The sequence below is a fragment of the Kickxella alabastrina genome (genome assembly GCF_025024165.1).
Source record: "Kickxella alabastrina strain RSA 675 chromosome Unknown BX661scaffold_17, whole genome shotgun sequence".
Taxonomy (NCBI): Eukaryota; Fungi; Kickxellomycota; class Kickxellomycetes; order Kickxellales; family Kickxellaceae; genus Kickxella; species Kickxella alabastrina.
Window position 1 is genome coordinate 264,694 of NW_026251488.1, and position 12,724 is coordinate 277,417.

General features: G+C 46.1%; 6 protein-coding genes across 6 annotated transcripts; 2 read left to right on the top strand and 4 right to left on the bottom strand.

Moving 5' to 3' along the window:
* Nucleotides 1–1,187: 1,187 nt before the first annotated feature.
* On the bottom strand, nt 1,188–1,622 carry BX661DRAFT_172190 (uncharacterized protein; the record flags this gene model as incomplete). Its single annotated transcript, XM_051533760.1, has 2 exons — nt 1,188–1,527; nt 1,603–1,622. The coding sequence occupies 2 exons, from the start codon at nt 1,620–1,622 to the stop codon at nt 1,188–1,190; spliced, it is 360 nt and encodes a 119-aa protein (XP_051390382.1).
* A 292-nt stretch (nt 1,623–1,914) lies between these two features.
* BX661DRAFT_185078 (uncharacterized protein) lies at nt 1,915–4,659 on the bottom strand. Its single transcript, XM_051536681.1, has one exon. The coding sequence runs from the start codon at nt 4,592–4,594 to the stop codon at nt 2,015–2,017; it is 2,580 nt and encodes an 859-aa protein (XP_051390383.1). The 5' UTR covers nt 4,595–4,659; the 3' UTR covers nt 1,915–2,014.
* Nucleotides 4,660–5,110: 451 nt separating this feature from the next.
* On the top strand, nt 5,111–5,611 carry BX661DRAFT_199519 (uncharacterized protein; the record flags this gene model as incomplete). Its single annotated transcript, XM_051538337.1, has 1 exon — nt 5,111–5,611. The coding sequence occupies one exon, from the start codon at nt 5,111–5,113 to the stop codon at nt 5,609–5,611; it is 501 nt and encodes a 166-aa protein (XP_051390384.1).
* A 104-nt stretch (nt 5,612–5,715) lies between these two features.
* Nucleotides 5,716–6,084, bottom strand: BX661DRAFT_185081 (DNA-directed RNA polymerase I). Its single transcript, XM_051536682.1, has one exon. The coding sequence runs from the start codon at nt 5,998–6,000 to the stop codon at nt 5,788–5,790; it is 213 nt and encodes a 70-aa protein (XP_051390385.1). The 5' UTR covers nt 6,001–6,084; the 3' UTR covers nt 5,716–5,787.
* A 194-nt stretch (nt 6,085–6,278) lies between these two features.
* Nucleotides 6,279–7,087, top strand: BX661DRAFT_185082 (Rrp15p-domain-containing protein). The gene has a single exon (XM_051536683.1). The coding sequence runs from the start codon at nt 6,391–6,393 to the stop codon at nt 7,036–7,038; it is 648 nt and encodes a 215-aa protein (XP_051390386.1). The 5' UTR covers nt 6,279–6,390; the 3' UTR covers nt 7,039–7,087.
* A 421-nt stretch (nt 7,088–7,508) lies between these two features.
* BX661DRAFT_185084 (uncharacterized protein) lies at nt 7,509–9,687 on the bottom strand. Its single transcript, XM_051536684.1, has one exon. The coding sequence runs from the start codon at nt 9,410–9,412 to the stop codon at nt 7,697–7,699; it is 1,716 nt and encodes a 571-aa protein (XP_051390387.1). The 5' UTR covers nt 9,413–9,687; the 3' UTR covers nt 7,509–7,696.
* Nucleotides 9,688–12,724: the final 3,037 nt, after the last annotated feature.

Sequence of the window (12,724 nt, forward strand, 5' to 3'; positions counted from 1 at the left end):
CAAGTCAACACCTGTTCACTGTGCTCGCCTTTACCATGTACACAAAACAATTTCCTCATATTTATGGTCAATAAGGAATTGGGGATTAAATAATTGATCTACACAATACGTGTACACAATGTTTGTGTAAACATAGAGCGCAATATGCAGCCATAGGATTCGCCCAGTACATATTAGTTTATGATTGGGCCAGCTGTCTGTAATTTGTATTCTTCTTATTGGAACAGTTACTTAATGTGGTATACTAAGAATGATGTTAATATTTAGGTTGGCATTTTAAATTCCCCTATTTGTGTCGATCAGACCGAAGTGCCAATCTATGCCACAGAATGCCAGTCTAACGGTAGACAAATGCGTGTAGTATTCTAAAAATAAAGCAATAAATAATTAAAAATTTATCGTTGTTCTTTACTAAATTTTATTTACTGACACGAATGCAGATCGAAATTCCAAAATTTATCCAAAATTTAGTATTTGTTTGTTTGTGTCGATCTATTAATTTAAAATAATATAAGAAAGGAATTAGGGAGGGATGGAAGTTCAAAATACTCAAAAATACAAAATTGCTAAATAATAAAGGCTAAAGGCTAAAGGTTAAATACTTATTTTATTCATGATTATACACGGATGCAACATAGGAAAGTTGGATTGGTCTGAAAAAACTTAATAAGGCAATCACAATTGCAAACCAACTCTTAGCTACTTAGTTTGCAAGCTGTGGCAAACATTAGATATTTACACATTTCTAAAAGTAAATATAAGCAAACATAAATATGAAAGCTAAAAGTAAAATAATATTTAGTAAATCATTTGAGATAAAAACTTTACAAAAATGACATTCTAGTAACCGTTCCATTGCGCGCCGCGAGTGGCCAATTTATCCGCCCGCTCGTTCCCTTCAATTCCGCTGTGGCCGCGAACATGAGTAAAATTCAGAGTTTCCTGGCACCCATTAATCAGAGATCTTCCACGCTCAATACGATTGCGGTTCTTCATTGGCTGGCCAGTGCTGGTTCTCCGACCATTGGTTTCCCACTAATCAGTCCGCTCGGTCAGACTCAATGCCATACCTCGAGTCCGAATGAATGTTGAGGCCCTGTGATGATCCTCAGTCATATCCTTTATTGGCGCCTTCGATCGCCCTGTTGATGGCTGCTAACTCTGCCCGCTAGTTGATCTGGCGAGACCTATAGAGGCTCTGAGGTGTTCCGTGAGTCTTTGGAACCAAAAAACACTCCGATGCCTGCACGTGCATTTGAGCGGCCATTGTTCAAGCTAGCGCCGTCAATATAAATTACAGTGTTGCGACTGAAGTCGCCAGCGGTAGGGGACTTGAGTTTTGAGGTATAGTTATTGTATCTGCGATAAGTGGATCCGCTTCTGTAATTGTTGTTGTAGTTGGAAGATTCACCGCTATTTCGATAAGAGTAGTTTTTGTTTCTGCGGCCATATGATACAGGTTCAGAGTTGGAAAATGACTCAGCATTATCGTAGCTGCCAAATCTCTTGAACTGCGCTCCTGGATAGCTGTTGGTTGCAGCTTTGCAGTCCTTTCAATTATCATAGACAGTTTGCTCGTGTCCAATGCGAATAGCATAATACCCGCCGGAACTTCTAGGCATTGCTTTATTGTTGGTAGCTGGATCAAGACAGATAAAGGCAAATAGAAAAAGTAGTGCTTGGAAGAGAAAAAATGAGGGCAAAAAAGGTGATGGGATGTGCTTTTCGATAACTTGGCCAAATTCGGAGCGGAGCGATCCCCATTTTCCGAGCCAACCTCACATCTTGTCTTTTATGAGAAATGTGTCGTTTTTTTCGAAATTGTAAACAAAATTTGCACTATACCGGAATTGCAGTGACAAGCATGGGTCAGCTAACACAAATTGGAACATTATCCATGAGCTGTTAAGCCAAGTTAATTTATCGATTGATCATTTTATCGGGTCCATTGATTCAGAATCACCGTCGTTGGCATGTGCTACAACATTTCAATTTATTTAATTTTTAACTAGTCCTACACATCGTTGATTACTGTCTGCAGCAGTCGAGTGATGTTATTGAGCTTCTTATCGACACTGGTCATGCGCGCCTCCATCAGGGCAATCCTTTCGTATGTTTGCGTGTGCAAATCACAACCACCCACCGAATTATCGGGTTGAACAGTCGACGCCCATCCGGCATGCTGGGATGACGACGACTGGCGGCGCTTCTGCTTCCACACTTGCATCAAAGACGTCCACAAATTGGCCCGAGTCGCGCGGCGCATCTGCTCTGTAGTATCGTTCTGCATTGTGATCACCGACGACATGTTCCGCATATTCAGCGGCTGTCCACCCGGGCTATTATTCATAGGATGGCTGTCGTCGTCATCGCCGCTGGACGTGCTCTCAGTCGAGCCAGAAAATGCAAACTCATCGATTTCGTCCTTGTCGATCTTAATCCAGGCCAATTCCTTCTCGGCCAAATGACATTCGGCTCGCAAAGCCTTGTGATGCATACCGGATTTGGCGCGCCACCACCGGCCGATGACCTTGTAGGCCTTGTAGAGCACCAAGTGAGGGGCATACGCTGTGATCAGGATCATGCTGCGGAACAGTGCAAAGGGCCGATGTGACAGGGTAGTGGTTTTGCGCAGTGGCCAGAAGACCACGACCTGAAGGACATTCAGTGGCGGCACGCATGGGTACGTCTGCTTGGCACTGACATACTCGACAACGCGCATCGTATACGCAAATCGGAACTCTTGCGCGGAATTCTGTGTAATCTCGACCATGCACTGGTTGATAACACCAATGAGGATGTTATAGAGGATGAGCATGGACACGCCGATGTACATGCTCATCATCAGATGGCCGACATACGGACCAAACAGATCTGCCTGATCCCAGCCGAGCAGCGCCGAACCAAAAAAGATGCGGGCCATCAGACCCCAAATGCTTTTGGCGTCAAGCTCGTTGTGGCGCTGGCTGAGAGCAAAAAACGTCTGAAAAAAGCCCGCGGTCATGACAATAAGTAGCGCAAAAAATAGGCTAGTGCCCGAGATGATTCTGCGCACCTGGATGATAATGGTGCCGCAAAACTCAAACTGGTCAAGCACAGCAAACATGCGCGGCCAGAGCATCGATGCATTCAGGGCCAGCACATCAAACGCCTTGTCAAGGTCATCCGGGTTTCCCGTGTACAGGCTGTGCATCCGGAGACAAAAAAATGCAACAAACACGACGTAAATGGTCACGTCAAGGATGTTCCAAACGCTTTTAAAGTACACGACCAAACCGTTCTCCTTGCATTGCCTGATCTCGTCGGCAATATACGCGAGGGCGCACACGTGCAAGATGATTTCCTCAACGTTGAGCGCACTCTGCCGTCGCAAAGAGACAATTGTGTACAAGGTCAGGAAAAAGAACGCGTGGATCATGGTCAGTGTGTTTTCGACCATCGGGATGCGCAGCGGCTCGAGAGTTTTGGCCAGCCATTTCTCAAGAGCAACGGCCCATGTCGGCCAGGGCTCAAAGACGCTGGGCGCAATGTCCAATCCAAACCCCCGCGATAGAAGCGCGCTGTTTGCAGTGGAGTGAGTGCGGCTGCTCGACATATCTTCGACATTGATGTTGGGCGGGCCAGCGGACAGGGCAACGCATTGGAACCCCTTCCAATGCAGCGTGCCGTCCCACAGCAACTGGACAATCTCCGCAACGGGCTTTATCGCTGTGAATCTTTTGGCCTCGCTGCGGATGGCCACCTCAATGGCCCGCTCTGCCAAGATGCGCGAGCTGCCGGTTAGGTACTCCCTGGCGGCGTCGTCCCCAACCTTGGCAATTGGCGACTCCGACCCAGCCGCTACGCTGCCAGCTTTTCCGAGCCTGTAAACGCGCACGCGCTGCTCTGGTGACAAAAGCGACATGTGTTTTTCGCCGCGCACCAGGTTCTGGCAACCGCTGGCCTTCAGCTCGTCCACATCCAGGGGTGTGAACTTTGCGCACAGTGCGTTTGCAAGCGAGTTACCGCCCAGCTTGTGTAGTGCCTTGGCGCACAGGATAGCCAGCGCCTCTGCCACTTCTGCGCGGCTCTCGTGCAAGTCAGCTTGCGACTGTCCAGCACCGGCCAATATAAGAAAGTAGTCGCGGTTGGCCAGTGCTGCGTATAACATTGCAGCGCTGGCAAGTGGCCCGCCATTTGGCTCAGTATCCTTTTCGCTCGTGTGATCGCTCACCTTGCCTCGGTGTCGCATGGAGCTGCGTCTCCACACACCACATCTCTGGCGAGCAGACTGCCAGAGCGGTGTCACCAGGTTGAGCTGCACGTCGGGCGTGTGGATTTGCCCGGGTGCCAGCACCAGGGAGACGTGCTCGAGAAGTAGCCGCCGTATTGTGGTTGTTTCAAAGTATGCACCAACAGGGTTGAGGTCGTTTGTAACCTCCATTTCCCCTGGGCCCTCGTTGCTGTCATCTACACATCCGTCATTGGCTTGTAGCACGTTGCTGTGTGTGTAGTCAGTGCTGCCGTATCCTGCCATCGCGGCCGCTGACGATGCCTCCATGTGTATGCGCAGAGCGGTGGATGATCTTTGAGCGTGTGCGTAGTAGTCTTCCATATGCGTCAATTTTTATGTGTATTTGAGTCAAACAAAGATACAAGAAAGAGCTTGAAAAAAAGGGTTTATGAAAAAAGGTTTATATTTTTAAAACTGTGCCTAACTCGCAATAGTGCGCTTTGTGATTTCTCTAGCAAGCGCTGCGGCTGGGGAACGAGGCGGCCACGGGCACAGTGGGCGAGCCACAAGGAAGAGTACATGTATTGCAAGGGGTCCCGAAATAGCAGAAAGAAAAAGACCAATTGAGGTTAAATCCTGCACATACAAAGATACCTATGACGTCTAACTTTAATAAATAAATCTGAAAAGGAAAACGCCGTTCATTTGTAACGTTTACAACATTGCCCGATCCTTGATCGGGCCTTGATCAAACCTGGCCATTGTTTGCCCCTTTGTGGGTCAACGGGCAAATCGTGTCTGCCAGCGTTTATCTGCACAAATACTTTCCTTCTCATTTCTTTTTGCTAAACAAAAGACCACACATTTTCTCTCTCCCTCACACAAAATTCAACACCAATGATTCGTCGCTCATTCACTCTCTTGCACCCGCTCACTCAGAGACCCACAGGAAATTCACTCATTGCTTTGAACACAGCCACGCGCCATTTCAGCAGCACCGGTACTCCAAAGGAAGAGATATCCTACGAAGAGAAAGCCAAGCAGCAATGGCGGGACTACCACAAGTGGCGGCGTCATTTCACTTGGAGCCGCGAGCAAATTATCCACACACTGCGCGACTACGCCTTATGGTCAACCCTAGGTCTGCTTGCATACTATAACCTGACTAAGCGCCAGCAATGGCAGGAGTACGAGGCAGAGACGTTTGTGGTCATGGACAGGGCGCTCGGGAGGATTCACAAGCTGGACCCACACAACCATTTGCTTGAGGGGACGGTGTGGGATAAACCTGTGGTGACTAAGGATAAGCCGCGGAGACAAAATTCGGACACGCCTGAGGCTTACACACCGAGTCCAGGGCCCACTGCTGGTAACGGCGGCAAGCCAGTTTTCTTTTAGAGTTGCTTAAAGTTGTAATAAAAGCGAAATACTTTCAAAAAAATAAATGCAAAAAAAGGCAACCGTTTATTATTTCTGTTGAAAATTCAGTAGAAAAAAGTCGATAAAGAGAGAAAAGCATGCATACCCGTCGCTGTCTTGCATGTCCCCACTTTTATAGTATGTCAGTGTCAGGTCTAGGGGCGCCCCTTGTCCATCGGGTTGTACTGCAAGAGCTTCTCAATAAGATCGACGTGTGTGAGAACCATACGGCGGCAGCAGTACCGCTTCAATTTAATATCATCAAGAGCCTCGCCGTCATTAAATCCCTCTTCCAAGAGAGTCAGGTACCGCTCCCATTTGTCACCGACGACCTTTCCGCAGGTAAAGCAACGAACTGGAATGATCATTTTTAATTTAAATGTGAAATAAACTAAATTGAAAAATGCTCAATCAAGGTTTAAAAGAAAATAAAATAAAGTACACGAAAATTGAAAAATATAGCTTGAAAAGAAAAAATGAGATTTTGAACGCGAGTTTTTCTTTGGCAGTATTAAGTGTAAGCAAAAATAATCAGCAAAAAAAAGTGTGCGTTGATCAAGATTAACTGATCTCGCAAGCCTATTCTGGTTCTTTTTCATCTTTTTTTTCTTGCATTTTTTACTGTTGTTTCTTCCTTTAACCACGACACCGCTCTACTTTTTTGTTTCCAGTGCATTTATTATTTACCATATATACAAGCTCATACACTCTACTCCGTTTTATTTATATAACAAAACAACTACAATTAGAATTCGAAAATGTCCACATCAGTCAGACAGCGCGGCAGCAGTGGCAGCAAGGGCAAAGTGACCGCAAAGGTCGAAAAGACCGACAAGCCCGCCAAACAAACCAAGGCTGCCAACTCAGACTCCGAACTTAGCGGCTCCGACAACGGTGACTCTGACAACGGCGACTCCGACAACGGCAACTCAAGCGATGCTAGCGACTATGATGACCTAGCCAAAGCGCGCAAACAAGCACACAAGGCGATCGGCAGCCGAAAGAGAAAAACCGCAGATGCCGAAGAGTTCTCCACCATTCTCTCGTCTATTCTCGGACAGGATGCCAGAAACGAGAGCGCGCCGATTATGGCCAAGGATAAGACACGCGAGAACCAGCTTAAAGAGGAGCTCTTGGATTACCGCGCGCGCAAGGCTCTTGCTGCTGAGCGGCGCATGCAGAGAGATAAAGACAGGGTGGTTCCTTCTATGGTTGGGTTTGATTACGAGAGGAAGTTGAGGAAGGTTGCGACTAAGGGTGTCATTAAGCTGTTCAATGTCGTCAAGGCCCAGCAGACGGAGCTGACCGAGATCAACAGTGTGCAGACCATGGGCACCGAGAAGGTTGCGGAGATGTCAAAGACAAAGTTCCTCGATTTGCTTAAAACCAAGCCCATTTCGGAGTAATGATTTCAACTTGCTGTTTTTTTTTGAATATAATATGTCATTTTCGATATAAGGATATGTGTATGTGTATGTGTTTTAAATTGGAAATTATAATTTTAACTTTCTCGATTTATTATCGAGTGCAAGTATGTCGACCAAAAGAAAAACGCAGAGTGTGGAAATGGCTTTAAGGGTTACATGTATTGTGAGCTGATATCCGGGTTGTCTATGTTGGGGAGAAGAGAAAAGATGTGACAACATTTCAATATGCACAAATATGACCGTGATAGATGAATTAATTTGGAAACCGATAAATTGCACAATATTTCAGTACACAAGCCTCGATTTCATTTTCATTACGACATGCATGCGTAATGTGGAAAATGGAGCCCTTCTGAAATAAGGGGGAAAGGGGAACAAAAGAGAAAAGAAAAGAAAAATTTTCAAGGGCGAACGAAGGAACAATATGAGAAACAAATAATGAAACAAGATAAAATAGGTGCAAATAAAATAAACAATGTATTTATTTGCTTGGCAATGTAAAATATATAAATAAAATTAAAAAGAGGGACCACATATATGTATACGAAGCAAAAGTATTGAAAAAATAGTGTGGAGGAAAATAGGGACCGTTTGAAATAGTGCAAGAGAGGGGGAAATGGGGGTGTGGGTGGGGGAGTCAAATCGCAGACTTTGGAAACCAATGCTGTGCAAATGCCTCGTACTCGGCGCTTTCTCGTTGGTACGCCTCAATCTGCTCATCAGTCAACGTAAAGCAATTGCGGTTGTCAGAGCCAATCGACTCTGATGAGCTCCTCATGCGGCCGCTGTACGCCGTTCCTGCCGGCTTGGGCTCGACTGGCAGCTCGGTAATATTCCGAAACGGGTCGCCGCTGGGGTCCTTCTGAGTCTCATTCGGATCAATCCAGCGCAAATTCTGCGGATCAAATATCGGCCTCGCGCGTCCACCCGTCTGGCCCACCATGTCGACAGCAGCAGAGGGCGGAATCAGCACCGGCCTGCCCTTCGTCGCGGCTTCCAATGCGCCCGGCGACAATGGACTAGCGGGCTGACGAACATGCACGGCAGGCGGTGATGTGCGCCAGGCCTGGCACTCGGGCGACACAACAACCATTTTCTCAGAAAGCTGCAGTGGCGCCGGGTTGCCTGAGCGCTGCGAGATCTTGCGCGCCAGCTTGTCCGTGTCGATGAGCCGCTCGGTGCGCAGAGTGTTGGCGCGAGCACGGGAGAGCTGGCGCTCGGACTCAGCAATGGCGTTGGCAAAGCGCGAGCCCTCCTCCTCATTGCCGACCCACACGCGACTGATCGGGTCGTAACGCATGCAGCCGACAACCACGGGCTCGGCTGCACGCTGTGCACTCTTGATCAGAATCGGTCGCCGTGCAGCGCTGCGCTGCACATGTGGTTGTGACAGCAGTTGCGGCTGCGGCTGCGAGAGCGACGGCTGGAGAAAATGCGATGGAATGTGGGAATGGCTTGGCGATAGTTGCCCGCATTGCGATGTCGACCTGTGCTGTATCTGCGCATGGTGGATCTGAGTCGCCCTGTGCCTCTGCTGGTTCAGGTTCAAATTATAGCTCTGAATCTGGTTCGGATTCAGGCTCAGGCTCAGGTTCAGGTTCTGGGGCGGCAGCTGAGTCGGCGTCAGTGTCGGTGTTGGCGCTGGCGTCGGAGAAAAGTTGGGCGGGATCTCAACGTGCTGCCAGTCGGCCATCCGGGGCTTGGAAGAGGGAATACGCTGTTTCGAGCCCGAGCTCAGCACCGCGCGCACGGGCTGCACCAGGCCGAGGCCCAGCGCCATTGCCGCCGTCCTGGGCGTCGACTTGCGCTGCTCGGGGGCATACTCCTTTGTCTCCTTCGTAGGTGTTGGGGTTGTTGCTGTTACCATGACCCAGTCCTCTGCTGTCGGCGAAATCTCCACTACTGCGGGGAACTCCACAGCAGTAGCACCCGACATCGTCACTTCAACGCACACCCCCATGTTTTTGGCCCAGTTCGACTGCAGCTTCGTCGGTGTCCTCCATTGCCGCAGTTGCTTATCCAACATGTGCTCCTCCTCGGGCAGCACCAAGTCATCATAGTTTTCGTTGTCTGCGCTCTCCACGTATCGCTGCAGCACGTCTACGGGTGCTCCAGGCGTCTTCGACCGCGGCCAGTGGAGGGCGTGCAGATTGGCTGGCAGTAGGGCAGAGGGCGACATGATGGTGCTGGAGGGGAGCAGCGAGCACGACCCGGCTTTGTTGAATTTGGGTGGCATTGGGCGAGTCGCCTCGGCGGTGACGCTCTCATCTATAATGAGACCATAATCGTCGTCGGCCTCGTCCTCGGGCTGTTCAGCCCACCTGGAAAGCCTTTCTTCTAGTCTCATATTCATAGGGGGGATAAAAAGGTTGCGTGTAAAAAAAGTGTAGGACAAATTTAAAAAAGAAAAAAGAGCAGGTACAAAGTGAAAATGAAAATGAGAAGAGGAAATATACAAAATAAAGGACAGAGGGGGAAAGGGGGAACAGCGAAATTGAAATTTAGTAATTCGAAAAGCGAAAGAAGAGAAAAAAAAAGTAAAGAAAAAAGACACGAAACGAAGCGAAAGGAAAGGAAGGCGAAAAATATTATAATGATGGTGAATCAAATAAAAAGAAAAGGACAAGAGACACGAGTATTGAAAATTATGTCAATTTCGATTTTCACTGTCCGCTTGATTCTGCACTATCGCTTACCTGGGAAAGAACGAAACCACTATGAAAAAACTGCATTGATGCTCCAGAAATACTCTAAAATAGAGTCAGGACGAACTTCGTCCACCCATTCCCCACCAGTTCCTCCTTCAGTCTTGCCGCTATTAATGCAACGGCAAACAAGAAACACGGCATCATTGGTATCCCGCTTTCTTCTTTTTTCTCCTTACTTCCTGCAGTTCTTTAATGTCTATGCGCTCGGATTTTTATTATTAAAATTCTATTGGGGTAAAAAGTTTTAAACCAACGCAACCCTCTCTCTTCCTCATGCACGCACTTGGTTTTCTTTCGCCTATTTGAAGTAAAAATAGAGGGCTAAGCAACATCCAATATGCAAGAACCATGTATGCTAATCCAAATATATATTTTTCTTGTTCATACACAATTGATATGTGCTCAGGCACAAGTAGATCATTATTCTTGTGCGGTGGCAAGCTAGATCTGCAGATATGCTGTTTTTATTCAGCCAATGGGGCAGGTCATTCTTCAAAAGCGTAAAGCAGGATGGGTCCCTGGACGAAAGAGGAATAAAAAAGGAATAAAAAAGTCGCGAATCCCTTCCTCACAAATAGTGCTACACGCATCGTTTTTTCTTTAGGAGATTGTTATTTTCTTGTGTGGGTGTGTGTTTAGGGTATTGAAGCCAAAAAAGCAAACATATTTTTATTGTATTGCCCACGCTCAGCTCACACCAGTTTGCTTGTTTGTTTGTTTGTTCGTTTGACAACTCAATGTATATATAAAAATAAAGAACAATCGAGATAAAGCCATAGTGAGGCGGTGGGCGGCTAGTGTTATCGATTGTTATGTGTCAAATCTAGCACTCCCACTTTTCAAACTATATCCAACACAACAACGATGTTCAAAACAAATACATATTGTTTTGTATTGTTTTACGAAAAGAAGATTGACAATACAGGTGTCAAAAATTATTTAAATTAAAAGATCTAAATCAATATAAAAGGGCTGTTGTTTTTGCAACTAAACCACGTTCGCGCCTAATTTATATTTATTTAATTTCTAAACACATGCTAGTATATAAAAATTAACCAAATGAAAACGTACTGGTCATAAAAAACAATAATTGCTGTTTGGCGAGCCAGTTTATAATTTAAAGCTTTTTTTGTTCAAGAAAATAAATTTTCAGAGAAAATAGCTCTATTGAGCGAAATATAAAACAAGCAAAAAACAAACTAAAGTTGATGAATACGACTAATTGCATACCGATCTACCTTGCTTACCACGAGACATATTGCAGACTTGGCTACATGCCCCTATAATTCCAATTATCCTAGGTGTGGTGAGGTTGGGATTTCTCCAGACCTGGGTCTAATTGCCTGGCGGTGAAAGTATCTGCCAGGGTGTTAGTAAAATTAGACCCGAGCACCTGATCTGGCAACTAGATCGTCAGTCGTGGGCAGATAGCTAGTGTGCATATCTGCCGTTTTCATTGCTGTTTATCTGTGGCCACTTTGGAAATCTATTATTTTTGTCTTGTCGCGGATTTGGTATTCGGGATGTTTGTTGAGATTGGAGTCTCATCAACAATCGGGGTTTCGCAGGCGTCAAGGATTCCCTCATTCCCTGTTCAATCTGTAGGTTGCACCGTCATTTGTACCAGTCGTGCTGTTTGTCTATAACCTTGTTTACAAACGCTGTTGCTTGTTTTTTTACAATTACCTTGGGGTTTCTTGACCAGCGTTGTGTGCATGTTTTCTATCAGCCCCTGTCAACCACGACTCACACCCAGGTCCAGCTTCTTGTCCTGGTAGTGGGCATTCACACGCTTCTTGTGTTTCTCCAATATGGCATCTGTTGGCCCTGGATACACCTAGAATCTATTGATTATCTCAGCCACGAGATCTGCGGCTGGGCCCCAAAGATCCCAGTGAAAGTCCTCTCGCATCAAAATTTTGCGCTCCCGTCGTGAACACATGAACATATCGCCATGTGTCCCAATTGGTCTGACAGCCAGGCGACGGGTCACAGACACATCTCTGGTTTAGGGTATGCGTCGGGGTATCATTTCCACTGTCTTTTTGCTACAGGTAATAAGCAGAGAAGCATCTTTAATGCAAAGGAGCGACGGGTGGAGTCCCTTGTATTGGTGATGTGCCAGGTGTTCTTGTGATGCTGACTGCCTTCCCTATCCATTGCCATATTCATTGCCCAGAGTATGGTGGTGCCTGTCGTGGACGAGGTCTTTAGCAGCTGTTTGGGGGCCAGAGGCAGCGGTGGTACTGTTGCTGTTGTCACTGCCGGTGCTGCATCTGGCGTCAGTACCATTGGCATTGCCCCTTATGATGCCTCTGCTGCTGCTGTTGAATAGCTTTATTCGAATAAATCAAATAAAATGTCAAACAGGGAAGCTTTTTCCATCCCCAATTTGGAATATTACTCCATGTTTTTATATCTAAATTATAGTCATTAATATACGCCATGACAAAACCCTGGTCTTCAATTTTTTTACTCTCGAAACCTGCACCACGAGCAATAGAGTATACGGTATATCTTAATAGTACTCGCTACACCTTTATCAGAATATTTATCATATTTGTTCTTAAATTTTTAGCTTTTATCAATTTGTGTATCTCTTTTAAGACTATTATGTCTGCTTCTATACGGGATTATTAAATATTTACTATAACCTTTTCAATACAAGGCTCTAGAAATTTTAGTTTTATATCAGCGTATTTTGTTTCCTTTTTAGCTGTATCGGTACTTGTGTTTAAATTTTCGCGAGGAGCCTTATTTGTCGTAGCTGCTGTAAGAGCAATAAATGAATCTGATATGAAGAGACAAAACGATATCTAAAGTGCATCGATAAATAAATAATAAATAGTTGAAATGAATCATACTATTTAGTAGTGTCTTTTGCTGTTTTATTATATATTTGTGTTGCGCAGACCGGTATCTTGGCAAGTCAGTGTTGTGGTTTTCGTGTGTATGCA